Here is a 27,136-nt window from a genome sequence, read left to right as displayed (position 1 = left end):
CGACCTGTTTATTTTTTTCCCTAATTTCCGTTTAGTGGAGAGAAGAATTTTTCAACACATTTCTAAACATAATAGTTTTAATAACTCATTTTTAATAACTGATTTATTTTATCTTTGCCATGATGACAGTAAATAATATTTGACTAGATATTTTTCAAGACTTATACAAGACTTCTATACAACTTAAAGTGACATTTAAAGGCTTAACTAGGATAATTAGTTTCACTAAGGGGGTTTGGGTAATTAGGCAAGTTATTGTATAACAATGGTTTGTTCTGTAGACTACCGAGAAAAAAATTATAGCTTAAAGAGGTAAAAAAAATTTACCTTAAAATGTTTTTTTTTTTTTTTTTATTAAAAACTGCTTTTATTCTAGCCGAAATAAAACTAATAAGACTTTCTCCAGGAGAAAAAATATTAGCAGACATACTGTGAAAATTTCCTTGCTCTGTTAAACATCATTTGGGAAATATAATCAATATTAAATAAATAAAAAATTCAAAGGGGGCTAATAATTCTGACTTCAACTGTACATCTAAATGTAGAGAGCTTGGCTAAAACCAGGCTAAACTTGGGCTGTCAGTGAAAATCTAATAGACATCTAAGAATAGACCAAAACTAGACTAGTCGTCAAATAGACAGATTAGACAGACTTTATATGTGTAGTCATTCATTTCTGTTTATTTGATGACTATAATCTAGTTTTGGCCTAATCTTAGATGTCTATTAGATTTTCACTGACAGCCCAAATTTAGCCTCGTTTTAGCCAAGACGACTATGTTTAGATGTCTATTAGACATCAATCAGACATCTATTAGACATCTTTTAAAAACAAAAAAAATGCTTGCTGGTATATTACAATTTCAGCTATTGGAACATCATTTGCATGGGGTTCAATTGTTCTTAGTGATTTGTGACATGTTTTCAACATGTTTATTTACATTATTTCAGATATTCATATTTATAAAACTTATTAATGCTATTTATTATTGTAAAAAACATGACAATAAAAAGAAGAATCTTAGAAGAAACAAATAAAATAAAAACAAATAAAAAGAAGAAACAAATTAGGTTGTTGTCCATTACATTACATTACAATTTTACATATATATAACAATATTTGTGACATTTAAAAATGTACTAATATATATTTTGATGACTACTACTTGTATAATCTACAAGTAGTAATGATGTCAAAGTATTTTAATATTAGAGACGTTGAACCAGCACAAAACGTCTAAACAAAAAATGTTTCTGAAGACAATCACCTACTGCACCTTTAATTGTTTATTATTTGTATATAACATGCAAAATGCTAGCTTTGAAATTCACTATAGCAATTCTGCCATTTCATTAAAAAAAAAAGATAATTAAAATCCTATTTTCATTATAATCACCTTTTTACAGCTTAAAAAATAACTTGAGGTTTGGTTAAAATGACCTTTGTTCTAGAAAGTATGAAAGAATTTGTATTCTGTTCATATGTATGCACTATTGAACATGATTAGGGAATTAAACTTCAGATCCAAAAGAGCCAAAGCAGCATTCGCTTAATTGTTCAAATTCGTGTTACCTGTGTCACGTTGTATATTTTGCAAGTCCACTTGGTCTGGTGGTGGTCTTTGGCTTTGACTGTATGTTGTGAACGGGTCTCAGTAACTGTGGCTCGTGGGTTTCTGGTTACTGGAATCTTTAAATAATTAATGTCTCTTGAATTCTAACACCAGGCTGCTAAAACAAGTGGTGCGTTTGTGTTTATGTGTCCCACAGCTCTGAAATCGAGTTTAGCTAGTCCTGTAGACATATTTTTCCTTTTCCTTAGTGAAGTTAAGAGTCGTGGACTGCATATGTGATTGTGTCCAGACAGAGACTGGAGTTGGACAAGAGTTTTGAGTGGGAGACTTAATACAGCTTTTGTCACTGGTAGGAAAATGACATCCAGGACACAGGAGCTGAAATAACGGGCAACTGCCACTCAGAATATAACCACCAGCACAGCACTTTTCAGGTAGGCTACAATGTTTTCAATATTCTAATACTAATGTGATTTTTATTTTTTGTAAAAGTGTGGTGTAGGACACTGCTTTTCAAACTCTTGCCATGTGTGTGAGGGGTGTTCAAGCAAAACTTGGATTTTTTTGGTTGTTTTAGGGACGTTCTAAAATATAGATGTAGAAAGGGAGAGACTTTAGTGGTGTCCTGCAGCAGTTGATTATGTAAACAGTGTATGTTTTCAACTAGTTCCACTCAAGCAGTGAGTAGGCCAAAGAGAAAGTGTTGTTTTTTTTTTCCACTGACCTAATTTAGTGTGGTCATTCTAGCTGCCAGGGTTTAACTGGGGAGGATATTTGTTGACGGGATTTGTGTGACATCATTTCTTATTCACATGAGGGTTTTGGTTTTCTCAAGACCACAAGTATGTACAGCGCTCACCATCTGATTGGCTTGTTGAGAACACATTCCTTTTTTTTGTTAATAATTCACTTTTTGTGGGCGACACGGTGGATCAGTGGTCAGCAACGTCATCTCACAGCAAGAAGGTCGCTGGTTCGAGTCCCGGCTGGGCCAGTTGACATTTCTGTGTGGAATTTGTATGTTCTCCATGTGATCGCGTGGGTTTCCTCTGGGTGCTCCGGCTTCCCCACAGTTCAGTGACATGCAGTAGGTATAGTAGTGTATGAGTGTGTGTGTGAATGTGTGTGCATGGGTGTTTCCCAGAACTTCGTTGTGGCTGGAAGGGCATCCGCTGCATAAAACATATGCTGGTTAAGTTGGCGGTTCATTCCGTTGTGGCGACCCTTGATGAATAAAGGGACTAAGCCAAAGGAAAATGTAATTAATTGAAATGAAATAATTAATATAATAACTATATGCATCTTCTGCTAATGGTGAACAAAACATTACATAAAATATTCATACAATCTTTTTATTCCTTGAGAGTGTAATAATTAGCTGCCTTTTTTAGGTTTCAACATTTTTTGTTAAGTTATGCAAGGTTTCACTTAATATTTTTAGTCAGTTTGATTGATATTAGTTGAGATTACAAGAAAAGTTCATTTAATTCAAGAATTTTACAGTGTAAATTGATTTTGCTGGGGAGATCTGCTACGCTTCAGCCTAGTCAAGATAATGAAAAGTAGTGGCTTTAAAATAAGTAAACCCGCTATCAAATTTCTACAGGTGACACTGACAAGGACCTGGGGAATAATAAGCGTTCATAATTGCACTGTATTGACCTAATTCTTCACATATGTGGGGCATTTGAACCTTATTGGCTCAAGACTTATTTGCTTCCATTAATTTTTAGCCATAAAAAACATCTCATTATGCTGCTTGATGTTGCAACTGATATTTTGTAATAATATTATTAAGTTTTTTATGTATAGTCGTAAAGACAGTTGTTTGTAGAGCAAGAAGTTTGACTGTTTTCTGCCATTTACTATTCTAAGTCATTTCTCCCATTGCCACAGTCAGAAGTTCTAAAGCAATCGCAGACACGAGCGCACTTCTGCATTGCAGAAGAAGGTTATATAAGATACAATATAAGTACAATACGTACAATATGTACTTTGTGTAAGTACAAAGAACAAAAGCTCAATATACAATATAAGTAGAAAAGCCCTATCAAACTTATTAGGTACACTTTCACATTACTACAAAAGCTTATATAAAAATTATTTTGTGGGACGCATTATTCTAGGTTTTTTCTACAGTCAGTAGGGTTTTTAAATGTTTTAAAATAAGCTTATTCTGCTCACCAAGGCTGCATTTATTTAATCAAAAATACAGTACACATTGTGAAATGTTATTGCACTATAAAATAACTGTTCAAAAGTATTTTATAATTTATTTTAATAATTTATTCTAGTGATTATAAAGATGAGTTTTCAGCTTCATTACTCCAGTCTTCAGTCACATGATCCTTCAGAAATCACTCTAATATTAATTATTATTATTAATATTATCATTATTATTATTATTATTAATGATAATATTGTCCGTAATAGTAACAAAAGCAATAATGACTGAAGTAATAAGGTCATTTGAAATTATTACCGGTGATGAGAGCTAACCGTGGTATATTTTCTTTTAAAAGGTATTTTGACAGATATTCTGTCTGGCGCCCAAGGGTAATAATTTAAAAACAAGTGACAATTTTTGTAAATTTGAAATGTTTGGGGTTTTTTTTTTTCTTTTTTTTTGGGATCACCGTTTCAACACCATACACCGTTACACTACATACAATAAGAAAGCAGTTATTTAAAATATTAACAAATATTTGACAATTTAAATTTTTTTTACATTTAATAAATGCCGCCTTGATAAACAATCATTTTCTTTAAAAAAAAACTGACCCCAGACTTTAGACAGGTATAGTGTATATTACTGCAGCATTAAATGAATTTCAAGCTCCGCTCTCAGGCCATCAAAGATGAAGGTGCCTTTTGTCTTTGGTGATTTATAAAATGCAGGTTAACGACAGGCAGCACTTTGAGAATATTTGATGTATACTTTTAATACACAGCCTTAGTAAACAATCCTAAGCATGTTCATTACAGTCTGGAGCACAAGCTTCCTGTGGTATAATGATATGTGTTCAAGTTTTAACTCACAAGTCAGCTAACACTGTGTGTTTACAAAGTTTCTGCATCCAGCATAAGCACAAAAATAAAACCATTATAGTGAACAATACAACACATCTTCCCTCTCTATTATAAATAAACCGCAGCAGCTAATGTGTGAGTTTGATGTCTGTGTGTATATAATTATTATGTGTTAGGAAGCTCACACTTCAGAAAAACAGTAAAAAAAGAGCTTTTTAATGGCGGTGTATAAACGAAGCTATGCATTTTTACCCGAATTTGGCCTTTGACAAAAGGTCACTTTGGACCCTGTCTGTCTGATAAATTGGGTCAGGATTTGGAAGACACTTGCGAACATTAGAAAATTGTATTTTCTTGTCTTGACAACCAGCACTGTATTTGACATCATCCGCTGACAACTTTAAAAAAAGCTCAAGAAATTGCTCATCAGAGGATTGTTCTTGTTGCTGTGAATGTCATTCAGTCACACATTCGCTGGCACCGACTCGCCTGGGATGTCTCTCGAGATCTGAATGCCTGTGCACTAAATAAACACTTTCAACACTGGAAATGAAGCATTGCTGCAGGACAGATGTTTAAAATGGTTCTTAGCAGCTCCAGAGATCTTTTCACTTTCCGTTTACCGCATACGCAACGAAAATAGGCCATTTCACTGATTAAAGATGCCTGATGCTTTTCTCTGTTTGTGTTCCAGACAAATTCCCACTCTCAGAAGAGCAAGATGGAGGCTGAACCCGTCTCCATTCCCTCTAGTGGCTATGAGAGAACCATAACTGTAGTCAGGGGAAACTCCAGTTTGGGTATGTTAACACTGTTCGTTACATTCTTCCTGTCTGTCTTCTTATACATCCTCAGTATATTTCACAGAGATATGAACTCTGTGAGAGAGCTGTAAAATGTGTGTTTGTACATGTGTAGACGTTGTATGTGTGTTTGTGTGCTAAAGTTTTGGGTGTTGACACCCTTCCAGATGAAACTACACATGTGTTATATTATGTAGGGATGTGAAATTTTGTATTAGTATATGATATAATGTTTCACATATCGTTTTTTGCTAATTATCATGTACTTCTATATGTGTTGTTAATACTAGTGTTTTCTTTAAACAAAACAAATGTATGAATGGCACAGTTTTTTTTTTTTTTTTGCTGGCCATGTCAGGCTAATAAGTTAGATTTGCATTCTTCGTTTTTTTACTACCCCTACTGCTTAATTTATTTATTTTCTTACTACATAAAAATATATATATTGAAAAAAATGCTTTTAATTCATTAAAAGAATCATAAGAGACATCTTTAAAAAATCTTGCCAATACCAAACTATTAAAATCAAAGCATATTAAGTTCATTAAAATTAAAATAATTATTCAATATCTAAGTATTTAATTCTTGACACCTGTAAATTCTTAAACGTGCTTAAAGTGGCTTATTTAAAAAATCTTTGTTATTAGCAACACTGCTGGTCATTTCTGAAACTGCAGCCTGCATTTTGCTCATTTGTACCTGTACACACATACAAGAATCTGAACTAATTCAGTACCCTGATTTACTTGCCACAAAGCTTTTTCAATTTTAGATTAGAGATAAAATAATTTGGAAACACCTAATAATGAACATCCAGATGCCATCAGCGCAGTTAAATATGTACAGTGCATTCGGAAAGTATTCATAGCGCTTCACTTTTTCGACATTTTTTATGTTACAGCCCTATTCCAAAATTGATTAAATTAATTTATTTCCACAGAATTCTACACACAATACCCCATAATGACAATGTGGAAAAAGTTTTTTTTAATTGTTGCTAATTTATTAAAAATAAAAAATCTGATAAATCCCATGTTCATAAGTATTCACAGCCTTGAAGCTCTAAATTGACCTCAAGTACATTCTGTTTCCACTGATCATTCTTGAGATGTTTCAGCAGCTTAATTGGAGTTCACCTGTGGTAAATTCAGTTGATTGGGCATGATTTGAAAAGTCATACACCTGTCTATATAAGGTCCCAGGGTTGACAGTGCATGTCAAAGCCCAAACCAAGCATGAAGAAAAAGGAATTGTCTGTAGACTTCCGAGACAGGATCTGGCTGGCTGGCCATCTAAGTTGAGTGATCGGGGGAGAAGGGCCTTAGTCAGGGAGGTCATCAATAACCCAATGCTCATTCTGTCTGAGCTCCAGCGTTCTTCTGTGGAGAGAGGAGAACCTTACAGAAGGACAACCATCTGTGCAGCAATCCACCAATCAGGCCTGTCTGGTAGAGTGGCCAGACGGAAACCGCTCCTTAGTAAAAGGCACATAGCAGCCAACCTGGAATTTGCCAAAAGGCATCTGAAACAAAATTCTCTGGTTTGATGGGACTAAAATTGAACACTTTGGAGTGAATGCCAGACGTTACATTTGGAGAAAGCCAGACACCAATCATCACCAGGCTAGTACCATCCCTACAGTGAAGCATGGTGTTGGCAGCATCATGCAGCAGGAACTGGAAGACTAGTCAGGATAGAGGGAAAGATGAATGCAGCAATGTACAGAGACGTCCTGAATGAAAACCTGCTTCAGAGTGCTCTTGACCTCAGACTGGGACGACAGTTCATCTTCCAGCAGGACAATGACCCAAAGCACACCGCCAAATATCAATGGAGTGGCTTTACAACAACTCTGTGAATGTCCTTGAGTGGCCCAGCAAGAGCCCAAACCTAAATCCTATTGAAAATCTGTGGAGAGACCTGAAAATGGATGTACACCGTCGCTTCCCATCCAACCTGATAGAGCTTGAGAGGTACTGCAAAGAGGAATGGGCAAAAATTCCCAAGGTGTGCCAAGCTTGTGACATCATATTCAAAAAGACTTGAGGCTGTAATTGTTGCCAAAGGTGCATCAACAAAGCATTGAGCAAAGGCTGTGAATACTTATGTACATGTGATTTTTCAGGCTTTTTATTTTTAATAAATTTGCAACAATTTCAAAAAATATTTTTTCACATTGTCATTATGGGCTATTGTGTGTAGGATTTTGAGGAAATCAATTAATCCATTTTGGAAAAAGGCTGTAACATTAAAAAATGTGGAAAAAGTGAAGCGCTATGAATACTTTTCGGATGTACTGTAAATATGTCCTGTGCACCACCTTCTCGATAACAAAATTGACAAAAAAGAAAAATGACAGCAGTGTGAAAGCAGCAGTGAAGAAATGTTTGCACAAACTCTGCAATTTACCAGCATCATCATAGCAGAAATGTTACTTAAAAATTCACTCTTATGATTTTTGATCATAAAGTGTATCTGATACTATCTCTGCATGTACGATCTTCACAAATCACTCTCAAGTTCAGCAAAACTTTATCTATGCAAGCTACAGTAACTTCCCACTGGTGATTTTGTTGAATGCATCAGAGAGCCAATAGAGTAAGTGACAGTGCTGTCAACTGGCCTGAAGCTCTTCCAGTGGCCTCAGCTCATCCTGCGCTGTGTGTTTATGCAACTACAGCATCTCACTCGCTCACAAAATCTTAAAAACACAGAGCCACGGCTTCCCATTAAAACTTGAGCTTGCTCTTTGATCAAGTATTTATTCAGATGAATATTCATCCATTTCGACACAAAGCTCTGCATGTGTGCTATTTAATTCATCAATTCCAGCATTTTCTCTTTTCTTTATTTTGATCTGTTAGTTATTTACGAGACTGTTAGTTCTTTCTGTTGGACGATGGGCTAGAGATTATAAATCGTGATGTGCTGTGTGTCTTTTGTTCTCTTGTGTCATTTCTGTCTTGTGCTGTGCTTTACATGGTCAGATGTGCACTGCTGTAACTAGCGCACTATGATTGTATTGTAATTTGACTGTTCCAACAAGAAACGTGATAAATGGTTGATCGAATTGAAAATAAAAACTGCACTGAATCTCAAATTCTTTACGACCATAGTGTTGTTTCTGTGTTTGCTGTGTGTTTCCTTGCATGTTAACTCTCGTGTGTATTTACGTCGCATGCTTTATCTCTTTGCACGAACTCCTAATTATTCATATCAGCTGCATATCATATTTAAAATAGGCTCGCAGGGTGTTTTATTCAAACGGAGAGCAATTTAGACAGATTTATAACAGCTCGAAATGCTACAAAGCCAGCCAGTCACTTTACACCCACAATGATGTCAACGGCACGGTTTGAAGTTCATTATGTAGAGAATAAGCTAAGCGTAATTCTCGTAAAATGAACTGTTGAAGGCACACGCTGTGATTTTAATACAACTCGGAGTCAAAGCCACCACTTAATATACCATGAAGGTGAGTGAGGGGTTTAAAGACCCTCTCAAACACACTGACTCTACGTGGTGCGTTGACAATTTTATTGCTGCTTAGGAACAGTCACACATTTGCTTTGAAAAGGAGGCCAAGGGCTTCATGGAGTGTATAAATGACAATTAATGGAAGATGATATTCCAATTGGTCCTTTTGAAGATGAGGAATATCTGATATGCTTAAACTTCCTCCCTTTTAGACACACTTTAGCTGGGAATGGTGATCTGATAAGCTTTATGAGACCCTGGACCACGAAATCACTATTAAGCCTCAAATCACTTGAATAAGTATGCTTAGCTTTGAGATTAGAAAAAAATATAGCCTTCAATCATAAAAATTTGTCAAACTGGGTTTATTCATGGACGCTACTCTAGTGATAATATTGGAAGGTTGCTTAATATTATTTAATGATCGCAACATTAAAACCTCAGTAGTATGATAATCTCCCTGGATGATGAAAAAGCATTTAAACGGGTTGAATTGGATTCTATACATTAAATTGTTTCGAGGTGGGTGAATCCTATTTACAATGTGTTAAGATAATGTATGATGATAGTCCAGTAGCATCAGTTATCACAAATGGTAGGCGCTCAGAGGGTTTTCGCAAATTATGACCCTCTTCTGCATTGTGTGCGTGAAGATTTGAATAGATGGACTTCTCTACCACTGTCTATTTTAGGAAGAATAGGCTTGATCAAGATGGTAGTCTTGCCCTGATTTTTATATTTATTCCAATTCTTCCTAGTTGCACTAGAATTAGGGATGTTAACAGTTGGTTCAGTTCCTTCATTTGGAACAGAAATAAACTGAGACTAAAATTGACTAAGATGAAACTTCCTGGAAATAAAGGAGGTCTTGCAGTTCCGTATATTAGGTTGTATGAGTTTTCCACCCAATTTCAATATGTTTTTGAATGGGTAAGAAATGATCCATATTTTGTCTGGTTAGACATTGAATCAGTCAACTTAAGTGACAGCTCACCAATTTCATTGGCCAGTCTACCATTTGTTTTAGATATTAAAAGAATACCTGCTCTAGGGCAGAACAGATTGTAAGTAATACATTTAGAGCGTGGACAAAAATAAGGAATTGGGAAGGAAATGGCAAATTTTTGTCCCCTATAATGGCAATACAAGGAAATTTTGATTTTCAATCTGGAATTATGGACGATGGTTTTACATTGTGGAGAGATGCTGGTATAACCACTATAAAAGATTTATTTGAAAAGGAGGTTTTGTTATCATTTGAACAGCTGAGAACTAAATGTAAATTAACCTCAAATAATTTCTTAGATATTTACAAGTTAAAAGTTTTGTGCAAAAACATATTGTACCTGCATTTTCTTGTTATCCTACCCCAATAGAAAAGGTGCTTCTCGATAATAGATCAAAATCACCAATAAAGTGTTGTTATGAAGCGTTGCTGCTAGGAGCAAATAATAATAATAATGAGGCATGCCTAGATGTTTGGCAGAAAGATCTGGGATGTTCAATTGATGCAAACACTTGGACCCACATTTGGCTGTATGCTGGCAATATATCAATCTGTAATAGAACTAAAGAACAACAGTTCAAACTTTTGCATCGTCTCCAAATTACCATATCATGTAGACATAATTCAAATGATTCTCCGTTCTGTTTAAAGTGCAAAGTTAAAGAAGGTGATTTTTTACATTGTATTCGTAATTTTATATATATATAGTTGTATATATATATGAATATATAGCCCTATATATATATATGAATATATAGTATATATATATTGAATTATTAGCCCCCTGCTTATTTTTTTTTCCCAATGTCTGTTTAATGGAGAGAAGATTTTTTTTCAGTGTATTTCTAAACATTATAGTTTTTATAACTCATTTCTAATAACTGATTAATTTTATCTTTGTCATGATGACAGTAAATAATATTTGACTAGATATTTTTCAAGACACTTTTATACAGCTTAAAGTGACATTTAAAGGCTTAACTGGGTTAATTAGGTTAACTAGGCGGGTTAGGGTAATTAGGCAAGTTATTGTATATCGATGGTTTGTTCTGTAGACTATCGAGAAAAAAAATTGCTTAAAGGGGCTGATAATTTTGACCTTAAAATGGTTCATAAAAAATTTAAAACTGCTTTTATTCTAGCTGAAATAAAACAAATAAGACTTTCTCCAGAAGAAAAAAATATAATCAGACATACTGTGAAAATTTCCTTGCTCTGTTAAACATCATTTGGGAAATATTTAAAAAAGAAAAAAATTCAAAGGGGCGCTAATAATTCTGACTTCAACTGTATATATATATCGAATAAGTATGCTTTCCATTATTGTATGGTTTGTTAGAATAGGGCAATATTTTGCAGAGATTCAGCTATTTAGAAACATGTAATCTGAGGGTGCAAAAAATACAAGTTTTGAAAAAAGTTCTTTGTAATGCAAATAACTAATTGAAAATGTTTGATATATCTACAGTCTTTATGAAACATGACATTTTTGACAGAAAATCTATCATTTTGAATAATTTAAACAAATCATTTAAAGCTGTGGCTAAGAAAAAGCATTTGAACATTTCCACTGTTATTGTTTGTTTAATGAACACTAAATGACAAGACAAACAACTGAGTTAAATTATTTTACAACTATTTACTGTAAAACAGTTAATAATCAGCCAGGATTTTAAAGGTTAGGGATATTACAAATTGTAAAACACAATGATATCTTGTGGCAGAACAATTACATGGTCTGAGACAATTGTGTGCATGACAGGAGCGTGTCTGTGTGTGTGTGTAGGAATGACAGTGAGTGCTTTAAGGGATGGTTCAGGCATAATAATCCGCTCTGTGGTTCATGGCGGGTCGATTAGTAAAGATGGGAGACTGGCAGTGGGGGACGGAATTGTTGCCCTCAATGGAGAATCCACCACCAACCTGACCAACGCACAAGCCAGAGCCATGCTGCGCAGACATTCACTGATCGGACCTGATCTCAGGTGCTCACAAACACACTGGGCTTTCATTTTTTATGGAGACACTCCATAGCAATAATAGTTGTATTCTCTACGAACAAAGAGAGAAATAAATAAAGAGAAAAACAAAAGTATTAACAGATATTTTTATTATTATTACAAATGTTTGGGGTCAGGAGCATTTTTATGCTTTTGAAAGAAGGCCTGGGCTACAGAAACAGTCATTTTGTGAAATATTAGTTTAAATGGAGCTGATTTCAGATTGAATATATTTTAAATGATCAGTAATTCAAATCTGCCAATAACCATTCATTTTGTTATGTATTAAAGAAAAACATTTGTATAAAAACTTTATTAATGTCTTTTACTGGCCACATTTGATCAAATTATTTTATTTTATTTTTTTTAATGATCACAAACATTAGACCACATGATGTACTTCAGTCTTTATAGATATTGTCATGTAAAGTTATTAAATAATATAAAAGAAATTAAAATTAAACAAATTTAAAGAAAAAAATATGTTCACATTTCACTGCTTGCCATAATTGGATTTCCCTTTTTTCATCAAATCCTCGATTTTGTGTGTCTTTTGGTGTGTCAGTGTGATGTATGTACCTGCTGCCTTCCTGGACTTGCACAGAGCCAGTTATTCCCAATCAAAGGAGGAAATGGAAATACACACACCTGCTGCGGTCCAACACAGACACTCACAGAACCTGCCTTTTAAACCGCTGTAAGGAATCTGAGAATTTTTGATTTGTTCCTCTTTAAAAAATCATTACAGAAGCTGTCATAGTTCAAAAGGTACAAATATGATTTGAGTTAATAATTGATTATAGAGTATTTCAGGTGCTGAAATGTACCTTGGTACAAAACTTTGTTTACACCTGGTATTAAGAATTCTTTTTTCAGTTCCATCACAAGTGGACAGCTATGGAAGCTCACCTCCTCTCTGACTACTTAATCTTCAAGTAGACTTGTCATTGAAGTGCACTAGCCACATTCACCCACCTATAAATGATAACAGTATCCATAATATTCTAATAACACAACATAATATTATATGGACACATATACACTAAATACTGTGTGTTTTTGTTCAAATCAAGACCGGTAATTGTAAATTTAAATATTTTTTTGCAAATAAATTAAGTGAGCAAAAGAGATGGATTGAAACAGCAGGGGTCTCATTTATGAATGTGGCATACGCACAAAACATGAGCGTAAATGTCCACGTTCCACATCTATAAAAAAAATTATGGGAGAATGTGCACAGATGTACATAAACTCTAACTTAAATATTGACCTTAAATTTTCATATGAACCACAATCATTAATAGATTAATAAAAATGTATTCTGGTGTAGGTTCACTTTTAGGAAGGTTTCTACACCATTTTTATAAATCAGACCCCAGTGATTTAAGGTAATGTGACTCCCTTGTCTACCTGTGATCTGATTGACCAAAATGCATACCAGATGTAAACTAGGCTTAAATGCATAATTTAGGGATAAATGATAATATAAACTTTGATAAACCTTAATAAAAAAAAAGTACTACACCAGTGACCCAAAAAAAACAGTCATAAGTTTTTTCAAATGAGATTTATATTATACATCACATTAGGGCTGCATGATATTAGAAAAAAAAAACGTACATTGCGATATTTAAATTTCCTGTGATTTATATTGCAATTTAAGATAATTTAATTAATAATTTTAGATTGATTGGGATGATTTTGTAGAGGAGCGCATAAAATATAATCAGCAAATTACAAGTAGAGCAAATATACAATGCAGCTATAAATACAATAAAGCTGTATATAAATAGTTAAATACAATTAATCAATTTTAAAGCAACAAGCTTAATATTTCCTTGTTGCCAAATGCTTTAAACTAACTTAAAATGTTTACACAGGCCTTATATAATGCAATGTTTATTTATATAGCGCATTTATTGTATATGGTTATACACCCAAAGCGCTTCACAATCATGAGGGGTGGTCTCTTCACACCACCACCAGTGTGCAGCCTCCAGTTGGATGATTTGACAGCAGCCACAGAACAAATGCGCCAGTGAGCTCACCACACACCAGCTATTGGTGGAGTGGAGAGACAGTGCAATAACACTGCTATTGATAACACACTTGCTTAAAAACACAAGTAATTGATAAACCTTTGCTTTATTATGGATAAACTGCAAAGCTATCATGTGTTCTGAACTGTTGTGCCATGCTCAACTATAATCCTGACTTTGCACGTCCTGCGATGTGATGATTTCTTATTCACACATTGCGATATCGATGCTAAAACGATATATTGTGCAGCCCTACGTCACATGGAATCTGAATACTTAAGCTTTCCATTGTAGTATAATATCTTAAGATATGAAAATATTTGGCTGAGATATAACTATTTGAAAGTCTGTAATCTGAGGGTCCAGAAAAAGATTGCTAATCAAAAAATGATTGGCATTTGCAACAAATTATTATGGAACATGATCATTACTCAATTTTCAAATAATTTTTGGCTTAATAAAAAAACCCTACAATTTTCACCCTTTCAGTGTATTTTTGCTTACTGATAAATGTATACCTGTGCAACATAAGCCTGCTTCTCTGGTCCAGTATGACATGTGTGGCATGCTAATACATTTCTGCTTTGTGCTAGAGAATGTATTTCAGAACAGCAGAGTTTGGTGGATGGTAAAGGAGTGAATGGAAAGACTCAAGCTGAAGAAGAGAATGAAAGAATTGATGAGCACAGCCCAATAAAACAAAGGGAGAATAGTAAAAGACTGGACAGAGACCAAAAGGTGAAGAATGAAAAACCGGCCTTACAGAGTGAGAACAGACACGAACAAGAGAGAGAAAAAGACAGACAAAGAGATGAAAAAGAGACACATGGGAAGGATCATACATCATGGACTCAGCCAAGAAGGTGAGCTAAGAAAAATGAGGGGTTCCCATCATCGATCTGTGTTTGGACAACATGGATGAATTAAGATAACTTATTAAGTTTTACAGATTTAAGTGGATTGAACATAAAACAATTAAGTTGTTGCAAAAACAAAAATCAAGAATTGTGTTGTTTCACCTCATTTTAAATCAGTAGTTTGAACAAACTGCACTTTTTGAGTGCAGCATTCTCATGTAGAAAAATGGAGGGGTCCACACATATCATTCATGTTGTTCCAACCCAAATATATTGTTAATTTAACAAATTTAAACGGATTGAACATAAAACAATTTTAAAAACTTAACAATTGTGTTTCAGCTCATTTTACATAAGTAGTTTAAATATTTTTTTGAGTATATCGTTCTTGTGAAATGCTCATAGTGTTTGTTTCCTAGAGTGAAATTATCCCGGGCTGGGGGAACGTGTCTTGGCTTCAGTGTTTTTGGGGGTCGAGGTATGGGCAGTCGACTGAGCAATGGAGAAATGAGACGAGGCATTTTCATAAAACACATTGCAGAGGACAGTCCCGCCGCACGCAACAGCACTCTGAAAGAAGGAGACAGAATTCTTCAGGTGTGCATATCTTTATTAAATAGTAGATCTGAACTGTTCTATAAATCTGTTCTACTTCAGTGCTTACTCCAGCCAGAAATCTGCCTCTTTGAGTGTGTTCACACTTGGCACCTGTTGTGCTTTCACACAGGCGGTGTTTGTCACACCCAGCTGAACCACAGCTTGTGTGCTGTGCACACGAGTATCATCCATTGTGTCACCTTTTCAGGTGTTCTTGCCCAAGAGCTGTCTGTCTGTTGCATGCTCGCATTTATGTTGGGCAGAATTTAGATGCGTTTTCACTGTCCTACACATTCTATATACAGTTTGAGTCAAAATTATTAGCCCTCTTTTTAAATATTTTTATTATTTATATTTTCCATATGTATATTTTAAAGGAGCAAGTAAGGTAACACTTTATTTTGATGGTTCATTTGAGTATTAGTAGACTGTCTGCTTAATATCTGCTGATACTGCTCCTTTAACAGACATTTAACTGAATATAAGAAACTTTGCAAGTTCATGCCAACCTACACTAACCCTAACCCCAACCCCAACCTAACAGTCTACTTATAATCTAATGAGAATTATTTGGCATGTAAATGCAATGTAACTTATACTCAACAAACGGACCACCAAAATAGTGTGACCGCAAGGGTTTTTTTTCACAATATTTCCAGTAACATTTTTTTCTTCTGGAGAAAGTCAGCAAATTTTAAAAGCATTTTACTGTATGGTCATTATTATTAGCCCCCTTAAGCGTTTTTTATGACCTGCTACAGAACACACCATCATTACACTATGATTTACCTTAACTTGCCTTTTTAACCTAATTAATAAATATAAATTTAAAAAAAATTTGTAAAATATTATGTTCTGTCATAATGGCAAAGATAAATGAAATCAGTTATTTCAAATTAAAAGTATTAAAAGGTATTAAACTATTATGTCTAGAAATGTACTGAAAAAATCTCTTCGTTAAACAGAAATTGGGGAAAAAATATAAAAGAATTTAAATTAAACTGGAGGGCTAATAATTCTGACTTCAACTGTATGTATATAGCGGTATAAATGTAAATCACATAATAAAAGTGCATTTAAAGTTAATTTAAACAGGCCTTTGAAATGGTGAAATAATTTTTTTGTCATAAAGTAACTGTTAAACATAGATCACTTCATTAATTTGATTTTATATAGAAACATTTTTGAAGTTAATTCAGCTGTGTTTTGAGCTGTTATGTGGCTATAATGCAGTGTGAGCGGCTGCCTCTGTGTGAAGTCTCCAACCTGCCAGAGAAAAAAAACATGCACTGTTTATGCTCTGCTTATGTGTGAGGTGTGAAACAAGGCTTTCAAAGGAAATACTGTCTGAAATGACACAAAACAGAATCATAACACAGCAGTCTTGACAAATATTTGTACAAAAATTTGCAGAAAATAATTATGAGCAGAAAAAATCCCAAAATTCAAACTCTTTGTCAAACATACAGTTGAAGTCAGAAATTTTTGCCACGCTGAATTATTAGACCCCTTGTTTATTTTTTCCCGAATTTCTGTTTAATGGAGAGAAGACTTTTTCAGCACAATTCTAAACATAATAGTCTGAATAACTCATTTCTAATAACTGATTAATTTTTTCTTTGTCATGATGACAGTAAATAATATGTGACTAGATATTTTTCAAGACACTCCTATACAGCTTAAAAAGACATTCAAAGGTTAACTAGGCAGGTTAGGGTAATTAGGCAAGTTACTATATAATGATGGTTTGTTCTGTAGACTATCGAAGAAATATATAGCTTAAAGGGGCTAATAATTTTGACCTTAAAAGGTTTTTAAAAAAATGAAAAATTGCTTTTATTCTAGTCAAAATAAAACAAATAAGACTTTCTCTAGAAGAAAAAATATTATCAGACATAATGTGAAAATCGTCTTGCTCTGTTACACATAATTTGGGAAATATTTAAAAAGAAATTAATTAAAGGGGGGCTAATAATTCTGACTTTATCTGTATACTGTTTAAGTACCTCAACCTATTATGATTGTATGTATAAATAATATAATAAGTACATGTACAATTTATAATAATCGTTATCTAAAACAGGAGAGTATTATAGACATATTATAATTAATATAATAGAGTAAAATGAACATCTAGTAAACTGATTCAGATCAGATTCTCTGCCATCTATATGTAAAGTATGCCCTTTGTTTGCCTTCAAAACACGATTGAGTTGTTGTTTTTATCCACTTTTGACTTTAATAATTGGTTTGTCTGCACATCTCTCTGGCAGAGTGTGAACATATTTCCTGAGAACTTCATCACTAATGTTATCCCAAGCCTTCTGTTACTGAATCTAAAGGCTTTCCTTTCAATTCTGTGAATGAACACGATTGTGTGACATTAACAGTGAAATAGGCCTAGCTTTTTTTTTTTTTTTGACCTAAATCTCCTTATTACAGCTCTATTTTAAGGTTTAGAGAGTGTAGTGATGACTTTGTAGACATTTCACTCTTTTTATGGCTCTAAAAATGGCTCATTTCTAATTTGACAAATCTGAGATATGACAAATTGTTCAAATAATTTTTGCCACCACCATATATATATATATATATATATATATATATATATATATATATATATATATATATATATATATATATACATACACACACACACTCACACACAGCACAAGACAATTTTATTTCTAAATATTCCATCTGATTTAGATAATCTGATAATCCTGTTTGTCAAAATGAACCTGTAAATGAGCTAAATGTTCTTTAAAGTGTATTTTAACAAAAACTATGGCTGCAGATAATATATTAATGAGCTACTAAGCCATTTAACATGTAGTTAAGTGTTTGAAAGTGTTATATTAAGTTTACATCTACAAGTATGTTGTTTTAATGTATTTATCTCCCACATAAGTACTATTTTCAAAGGCATGCTTATGTGTACCTCTTTTGCACAGTGGTTATGGTTTCTTTTTCTTTTTTCTTTTTTTTCCTTCTGCATTTGTCATGTTGGATCCATCCTCAATACATCCTCAATCCCTTTCATTAAATGAAAAGGTCAGGCAGAAGATTCTTCAAGAATTCTGCTTTGGTGTTTCGCAGAAGTCATACAAGTTTGATATGTATATATTGATTTACATGCTGATTTTTCTTGGCTCTTGCTATTTATGTGTGGAATATACATCAGATGGCCTGAGGCTGAGACTAGTTAGTGTTGATTCACAGTAATGAGATTTAGATGATGTATGATGATCTCCATCTGCTGGTCATAATAAGCTAATGCATCACTCTGACCTAAATAAACTAGATTAAAGAAAAATCTGTTGACTGGTTGACTTGAAAGTAGAAGTAGACTTAAAGGAATAAGAAACTCTGGAAAAATAACGAAAACCCATTGCATTTTTAATGTGTGTCTGCAGGTTCAAGGCGTAGATGTGAGTGATTTTACTCATGAAGAAGCTGTTGAAGCAATTCGTCGAGCAGGAGACAGAGTAGAACTACTAGTGCAGAGTCCTCAGGTAACACACAGACACATGCACACATATACATGACTTATTAAATGTTATTTTCAGTGCCAAACCAACACAGTCTTGGGCAGTTTAACTGCTTTAGATTCTGGAGAATTAGGGCTTATTGAATTTATTTTTTCATATAATCTGTACATGCCTGGTGATGGTTGCGATTAGAAATGGACATTCATGCTCTCTTTTTACAAAACAAAAAGTCTTACATTTTTATAAAAACAAATTTAATTATGCTTTATTTATTTTAAGTCACAATTCATGTCGTTAACAAACTATTAAAGGGGTGGTCCACTACGATATTATATTTTAAACTTTAGTTGATGTGTAATATAGCTGTGTGAACATAAACAACATCAATGAATGTAAGACGCTCAAAGTTCAGTGCAAAGGGAGACATTGGCAGTGTTACAGGGTCAGCTTAGCAAAGCCTACAGCGAATGAAGTTTGGGGACTACAAAAGCTAAAGAGAAAGCTAAAATGCCATCCAAACGCTGCTATTTCTGCTTCCAAAGGACACGACACAAAGGGAGAAGTGCTTTCAATTTAATTTTAATTATGTTCCAGAGAATTATAAATATATATATCCAGAGATTCTGGAAGCGATCCTTTGTCAAATGCTAGCTATCTATATATATATATATATATATATATATATATATATATATATATATATATATATATATATATATATATATATATATATATATATATAAGCTAGCATTTGACAATGGATCGCTTCCAGAATCTCTCCCAGTTCAGTACTGGATTACGCTAAAAACTCCCCAAATGAGTAGCTCCAGCAAGCAGAAGCTGTGGATTGTGAGCCACAACCTGTAAGTATTTTTAATTTGTTAAAATTGATCTATGACATGTACAGTTTCTAGCATTAACAGTATGTTGTAGCAAGGATGTAAACAACGGGAAATGCTGTTTGGCACCGCTAACAATTTAGCTACAAATTCATATTTATCTGGTGAACGGCTGTAAACACACACAATCTTCACCAGCGCTGCAGTGTCTCTCTGTGCTGCCACTTTTCTTGCATTCTACATCTCAGATAACGAACTAACAAAAGATATGTGATTGTTTCATATTACTTACACATGCTTATTCCGAATATATGTGAAAGACATAAAACGCAATGAGTTAGGTAAAAAAAATACAGGATAGCTCGCCTAACTCGTGTTGCAGCAGAAAAATCCATCAAATCTTACATGGGTCGCATTCCACATCTTGCGCTTTATTCTCCTGTCAACAGCGTCACTGTATATTATAGCAAAATAAAAATATACATCGGCCCTGTACACATGCGGCTCTCGTGTTACATGCATCTACAGACTGTTCACACACACAAACATAAAATGCTGATTCTCTCTTAAAGGAGCCACACATTTTTTCACTTGTTACAGACACTTGTCAGATTTTGTTTTGGAGAATAGGCATGGGGTTCATCCTTTTCATTTTCTGTGTAATTCAGGCTCAAGCAGATACTGCTAACAACTACTCTGACTGACACTATTTTCACAGCAGAGGCAAAGCGTGTGCTTGTGGAGACGATCCGCGAATCATAGCACATTATGTTAGCTGACCAATCAGAGCCTCATGAGGGCAAGCTTTCAGTGGAACTAGGAAATATGACAGTCATTTTCATGTTAGCTGAGTAGCTGTATATAAAGTAAGGTATATTAAAAAAAAAAAAATTAATTTTTTACAAATGAAACATGAGCACACATTGCTTTACATCTTATAAACACAACCAAGCCTTAAAAATACACTGTGGACCACCCCTTTAACTAAGGCTATTAGCTCAATAAACTGGTAATTAGCTGCTTAATATTACCTGCTTAATATTAGTTAGTGGTAGAAGTTGGGTTTAGGTTTTGGGTAGGATTAGGGATGTGGAATGAAATTATACTTTATAACTACTAAAAATCAGTTAATATTGCAATAATAGGAAGGTCATAAGCCAGTAGTTTGAATTGTGTATTTGAATAACATGATTTGTGACAAATTTGGACAAATTATCCTCAAAACGGTTGTGCAATTAATCAAATTTTGAATTTCCATTTTGGCCTCTAATGATTATAAAAAAAATCGAAATAAAAACTATTATTGTGTCATTTATAGCCCACCCCCTTTTAGCAGTCCGCATTCGTCCCCCACAAAGCTCAGTTTCATGTAGAAATTAGTGAAATCATGCAGCATTAGACTTGTTTGATTTATTAAAGTGAATTGATTCATTCATGTTTTGAAAAAATGAAAGAGAACTCATGCTGTTTGTGCATGCGCTTAGCTTCGGAGATGAGCAGAACACACACATGTGAAGTCATCTTTTAGCTTATGGTGACCATCTGAATGATCAAATAAATGATCAAATTGTGAGAACTTTTTGTTTGTTTGCTTTGTCCCATGCTTCAGTATTCAGAATTGTGAAATTTCAAAGGAACTAATAATCATTTTAATTAATCACAATTACAATTCTGACCAAAATAATTACGATTTTTTTCCATAATCATGCAGCGAACTTTATAATAAAACAGTAAAACATTTTGTTTTTTCTGTTTTATACATAGTTTTCAGAACCAGACAACTACCTAGAAGATGACAGGATTTCAAAAACAAATTCTCAAAATCATCAGGTGTGTTTCTGCATATGCTGTTTTGTGTATCATCTGTTAGGTGAGATGTGAGTTGTATACGCTAATGTAAATGTATATCTCCCCTTTAGGAATCTGAAATCCCCAATAATCTCTCCCCAACCTTCCCCTTCAGCCCCATTCCTTTCAAGGTTTGTAGTGTGTGCATGTGCGTGTGCTTGTGCTTGTGCGTGTGTGTGTGCGTGTGCGTGTGCGTGTGCGTGCGTGTGTGTGTGTGTGTGTGTGTGTGTGTGTGTTTGCCTAGGGATAATCTAAATAACAGACACTGCCTGGCCAAAAAAGCACTGTATATTATTATGCAGCAAATATTAGTAGCTTATGACAAGGTATTTATTTCAATGATAAATGTTTCTGGCATGTTATATGTTTAGCAGCAATAATGTAACTAAACAGATGCAGTGTCTAGCATTTTATTTCTTAAATCACCAAGTCTGATGAGATATCTTATTTTCATAATCCAGGATAACAATGAGAAAACAAAGAAAACTTTACAGAGTGGATCTCCTCTGGGTCAGATAGTCGTCATGTTTATGATCATCTTACAGTGGGCATCTGTTGTGACATTGTTTCTGCATCCATAGGCAATGTCACAACATATTTTCCATCACGAGCGGAATTCATTTTTAACTGAGATATAACATATTGACAATTGGAGCACCTCCAAAATCTGACCCTGAGGAGAACCAGTCCAAAATGTTCAATATTCATGTCAACTGGTGGTGAATTCATGTGTGAAAATGAAGTGAAATTACACAATTTGTGCCTAAGGAATTTTATCCTGCAACAGGATAAACAAAAAGATGATCTTAGCCTTAAATCCAAACAGCAAGTGTTTTTATTTATGAGTAACATGGTCTGAAACAGTGGTTAATACATAGATTTTTTATACACAATTCTTTTGTAATAACGTTAATAGTAAAAAAAAACTGCCTTATAAGTTTCCAGTGGAAGTGTGTAGTTTGTGTGTTAGAGGAAGACAAATGTATAGTCAGCTTATATTTCACCACATAACTTATTTTACTCATGAATTTAAAAATCCCAATGTTGTGTACTGCAAATGCACTGATAAGCATTTATGGCAAACATTAAATAATATTCAAATATTATTTCTAGTAAATATACGTCTATATATATATATATATATATATATATATATATATATATATATATATATATATATATATATATGTGTGTGTGTGTGTGTGTGTGTGTGGGTGTGGGTGTGTGTGTGTGTGTGTGATTTGGAAGTTGAAGTACAAATTTAGGGCAGTAATTCAATTGATAATGACTTTATAATGTAATTAAATTATAAAAACATACTACATACACTCACCAACCACTTTATTTGGTACACCAACTAGTACTGGGTTGGACCCCCTTTGCCTTCAGAACTGCCTTAATACTTCGTGGCATAGATTCAACAAGGTACTGAAAAATATTCCTCAGAGATTTTTACGTCCATCTTGACATGATAGCATCAAGTTACTGCAGATTTGTCAGCTGCACATCCATGATGTGAATCTCCTGTTCCACCACATCCCAAAGGTGCTCTATTGGATTGAGTTCTGGTGACTGTGGAGGCCATTTGAGCACAGTGAACTCATTGTCATGTTCAAGAAACCAGTCTTGAGATGATTTACTCTTTATGACATGGTGCGTTATCCTGCTGGAAGTACACTGTTGTCATAAAGGGATGAACATGGTCAGCAACAATACTCAGGTAGGTACTCATGGGCCCAAAGTGTGCCAAGAAATTATTCCCCACACTATTACACCACCACCACCAGCTTGAACCGTTGATACAAGGCAGGATGGATCCATGCTTTCATGTTGTTGACCCCTAAATTCTGACCCTACCATCCGAATGTCACAGCAGAAATTGAGGTTCCTCAGACTAGGCAACGATTTTACAATCTTCTATTGTCCAATTTTGGTGAGCCTGTGCGAATTGATAGGACAGGTGTAGCATCAGGTGTGGTCTTCTGCTGCTGTAGCCCATTCGCCTCATGCTTGGACATGTTGTCCGTTCAGATGCTCTTCTGCAGACCTCGGTTGTAACGAGTGGTTATTTGAGTTACTGCTGCTTTAATATCAGCTCAAACCAGTCTGGACATTCTCTGCTAACCTCTGGCATCAGCAAGACTTTTGCGCCCACAGAACTGCCACTCACTGCATATTTTCTATTTTTCAAACCACTCTCTGTAAACCCTAGAGATGGTTGTGTGTGAAAACCCAGTAGATCAGCAGTTTCTGAAATACTCAGACCAGCCAGTCTGGCACCAACAACCATGCCACATTCAAAGTCACTTAATTCACCTTTCTTCCTCATTCTGATGCTCAGTTTAAACTGCAGCAGATCCTCTTGACCATGTATACTTGCCTAAATGCATTGAGTTGCTGCCATGTAATTGGCTGATTAGAAATTTGTGTTTACGACCAGTTGGACAGGTGTACCTAATAAAGTGGCCTGTGAGTGTATATACTATATATTTTGCTTTTATTGTTATTTTTTTTTATATTACTGTTTTAATCAAGTACTCTTCATTTGAAAAAGATGTGTATAAGTGCAACATAATTATTAAACATGATTTAAAAATGTACGTTAAAGTACATTTTTATGTATTATTATTATCATCATACTGTTTGCACATATTAGGTAAAGAAAGAAAGAAAGAAAGAAAGAAAGAAAGAAAGAAAGAAAGAAAGAAAGAAAGAAAGAAAGAAAGAAAGAAAGAAAGAAAGAAAGAAAGAAAGAAAGAAAGAAAGAAAGAAAGAAAGAACGAAAGAAATTCCCCAATCAGTATTTAATAAAAATCATACTTTCGCATTTTAGCTATGTGGTACTATAGAGTAGTAAATAATGTTCTTAGTTTTTATAGTTTTATATCTTTTTTGTAGCGGACAGAAGACTGGAAGCTGGGAAAGCCTCCACATTCAGCTCCTTCCCTCCTGAAACTGCCCTGTAGGCCAGACGACATGCAAACAGATGGAGTGCAGAGGCTTCCAGAGAGGCCGCCACTGCCAGAAGAGACTTCACATGATCACAGCGGGCAGGAGCAGAGCTCATACTGGAGTACGTTTGTCTCTGTTGGAGGTTTTGCCTGCATTAAGTAAACAAAATAAATGTCCCCTTAAGACAGTCCAACCTGAAATCCCATATATTACACTGCACCATCCCCAGAAGTAAAACTGCTTAATAAACATACCAAACGATGTTACATGTTTCCGCGCGCGCGTGTGTGTGTGTGTGTGTGTGTGTGTGTGTGTGTGTGTGTGTGTGTGTGTGTGTGTGTGTGTGTGTGTGTGTGTGTGTGTGTTTGTAGGCCGCATGCAGCAGAGGTATGGCAGTCTGCCTGGAGAGCTGCTCATGTTTGATCTGGACTGCAGCTCTCACGGCTCTGGACTGGGCTTATGTTTGTCAGGAAACAGAGATGGAGCACGTGGCAGAATGAATGTGTTCGTGTCAGAGATCACAGCAGACGGGGCGGCTGCCGCAGATGGTCGGGTCAGAGTAGGAGATGAACTGCTGGAGGTGAGATCGACCTCCGCAACTCTGACTGAACAACATCAACATTTCATTTGACCATTAAAGTGAAAGACTCAATGCTGTACATGTTGGTTATTAATTTCTCATGATCCACGAGAGACGTTGAGACAGTGTAGTGCTGTAAATTGGGGTGTCAATGTTGTTTTTTTCTGCTCTTCAAACTTTTATGCTTTTGAACTCAGACTCCTGTATTCCTTTTTTCCAAGTATGTTATTGCATGACTAAAATACAGATATTAATGCTGGTAGCCACCATAGGTCTGCACAAAAACAGTAAATGATTACATTTTATTGAATTCATAATAATAATTAAAAAGTAAACATTAGTTTTGTGCTTGTCAGCTAGATTATTTATGAGTGAATAGCGAATTAATAATAATAATTAAAAAGAAAACATTAGTTTTGTTCTTATCAGCTAGATTATTTATGAGTGAATAGCGAATATGATCATGAAAAAGAGGTAAACTATAAATTAGGACCATAATTTATAGTTTTAAGTACACTGTTGACAACTATTTGAATGTATATAACATATATAAAATGTGTATTTAAATATATGAATATATATTTCAGTCAACTACTCATTTTTGTTAACAAGAAATAACACAATTGCTTTTTTACCCTTTAATTTAAGTCATTTATTCATTTATAATTTTTATGATTAATAATACTTTTTTAGGTTTGTGGAACAGATACAGATTTTTTTGTAATACATTTGATACTACAACATGATTATGTATTCTCTTCATCCTTTAACAAAAGAACAAAATGTGACATACAGTTGAAAACTGAATTATTAGCCCCCTGAATTATAAGCCTCCCTGAAAATTAGCCCCCCTGTTTGTTTTTTCCCCCAATTTCTCGTTAACGGAGAGAAGATTTTATTCAGCACATTTCTAAACATAATAGTTTTAATAACTCATTTCTAATAACTGATTTATTTTATCTTTGCCATGATGACAAGAAATTATATTTAACTAGATATTATTCAAGACACTTCTATACAGCTTAAAGTGACATTTAAATACTAGGTTAATTAGGTTAACTAGGCAGGTTAGGGTAATTAGGCAAGTCATTGTATAACTGTGGATTGTTCTGTAGACTATCGAAAAATATATATATAGCTTAAAGGGGCTAATAGTTTTGACCTTAAAATGGCTTTTAAAAAATTAAAAACTGATTTTATTCTTGCCGAAATAAAGGAAATAAGACTTTCTCCAGAAGAAAAAATATTGACAGACATACTGTGAAAATTTCCTTACTCTGTTAAACATCATTTGGGAAATATTTAAAAGAAAAGAAAAATCAAAGGGGGGCTAATAAATTTGACTTCATTTGTATGTCGTTAATCACGGTTATCTTCATCTTATATTTTGCAGATAAATGGGCAAGTGCTTTATGGACGCAGTCATCAGAATGCAACAGCAATCATCAACAATGCTCCAGCTAAAGTCCGAATTTTGCTGACAAGGTGAAACATTTTTATGTGCATGCAGACAAACATGGGCTGTCTTCAGCATGCAATTTAATATACTCCTCATATAAAGAGTTCAATTCAATTCAAGTTTATTTCAAAGCAGCTTTCCAAAAGGTGCACCTTATTACATAACAGATTGCTTATATGTGTTGCCATTGTGAATATCTGTGATTATTTGTTTTATTTTAAACAGAAACACAGATAACCGCTGCATGTTGAAATATTTAAAACGAAGAGATTTTGCAGCAGTTTTAATGCATTCACCCATATTTAATGCAATAATTATTTATATTTAAAATGCTATATTGGTTATGAAATTTGATATCAAACCAGAAGCATTTTGTAAAGGTCTCCAACATTTTGTGTAGTGTGTGTGTGTGTGTGTCACATATTCTGATGGTCAAATGTTATTTTCTCTTCAGGAACAAAGCTGCACAGAAACAAATGACTTCGGGGCCAGAAAAGGAGGCAATGGAGCCACACCAACACTGACACACACACACAAACAAGTGATGGGATTCCATGTTTTATGGGGACTTTCCATATACACAC

At 34.4% G+C, this 27,136-nt stretch overlaps 1 protein-coding gene across 1 annotated transcript in view; it reads left to right on the top strand.

Moving 5' to 3' along the window:
* Positions 1-27,136, top strand: part of si:dkey-92j12.5 (multiple PDZ domain protein) — a 66,650-nt gene that overhangs the window by 22,338 nt on the left and 17,176 nt on the right. The window contains exons 17-29 of the mRNA XM_056453435.1: positions 1,928-2,008; positions 5,299-5,404; positions 11,677-11,875; positions 12,456-12,587; positions 14,523-14,792; positions 15,206-15,383; positions 18,800-18,898; positions 21,478-21,543; positions 21,633-21,692; positions 24,460-24,634; positions 24,885-25,093; positions 26,487-26,578; positions 27,007-27,052. Of these exons, the coding sequence (XP_056309410.1) occupies positions 1,928-2,008; positions 5,299-5,404; positions 11,677-11,875; positions 12,456-12,587; positions 14,523-14,792; positions 15,206-15,383; positions 18,800-18,898; positions 21,478-21,543; positions 21,633-21,692; positions 24,460-24,634; positions 24,885-25,093; positions 26,487-26,578; positions 27,007-27,052 (1,713 nt within the window). The remainder of the gene's footprint in view (positions 1-1,927; positions 2,009-5,298; positions 5,405-11,676; positions 11,876-12,455; positions 12,588-14,522; positions 14,793-15,205; positions 15,384-18,799; positions 18,899-21,477; positions 21,544-21,632; positions 21,693-24,459; positions 24,635-24,884; positions 25,094-26,486; positions 26,579-27,006; positions 27,053-27,136) is intronic.

Source organism: Danio aesculapii, chromosome 1 (assembly GCF_903798145.1).
Source record: "Danio aesculapii chromosome 1, fDanAes4.1, whole genome shotgun sequence".
NCBI lineage: Eukaryota > Metazoa > Chordata > Actinopteri > Cypriniformes > Danionidae > Danio > Danio aesculapii.
This window is presented reverse-complemented; position numbering and strand designations above follow the sequence as displayed.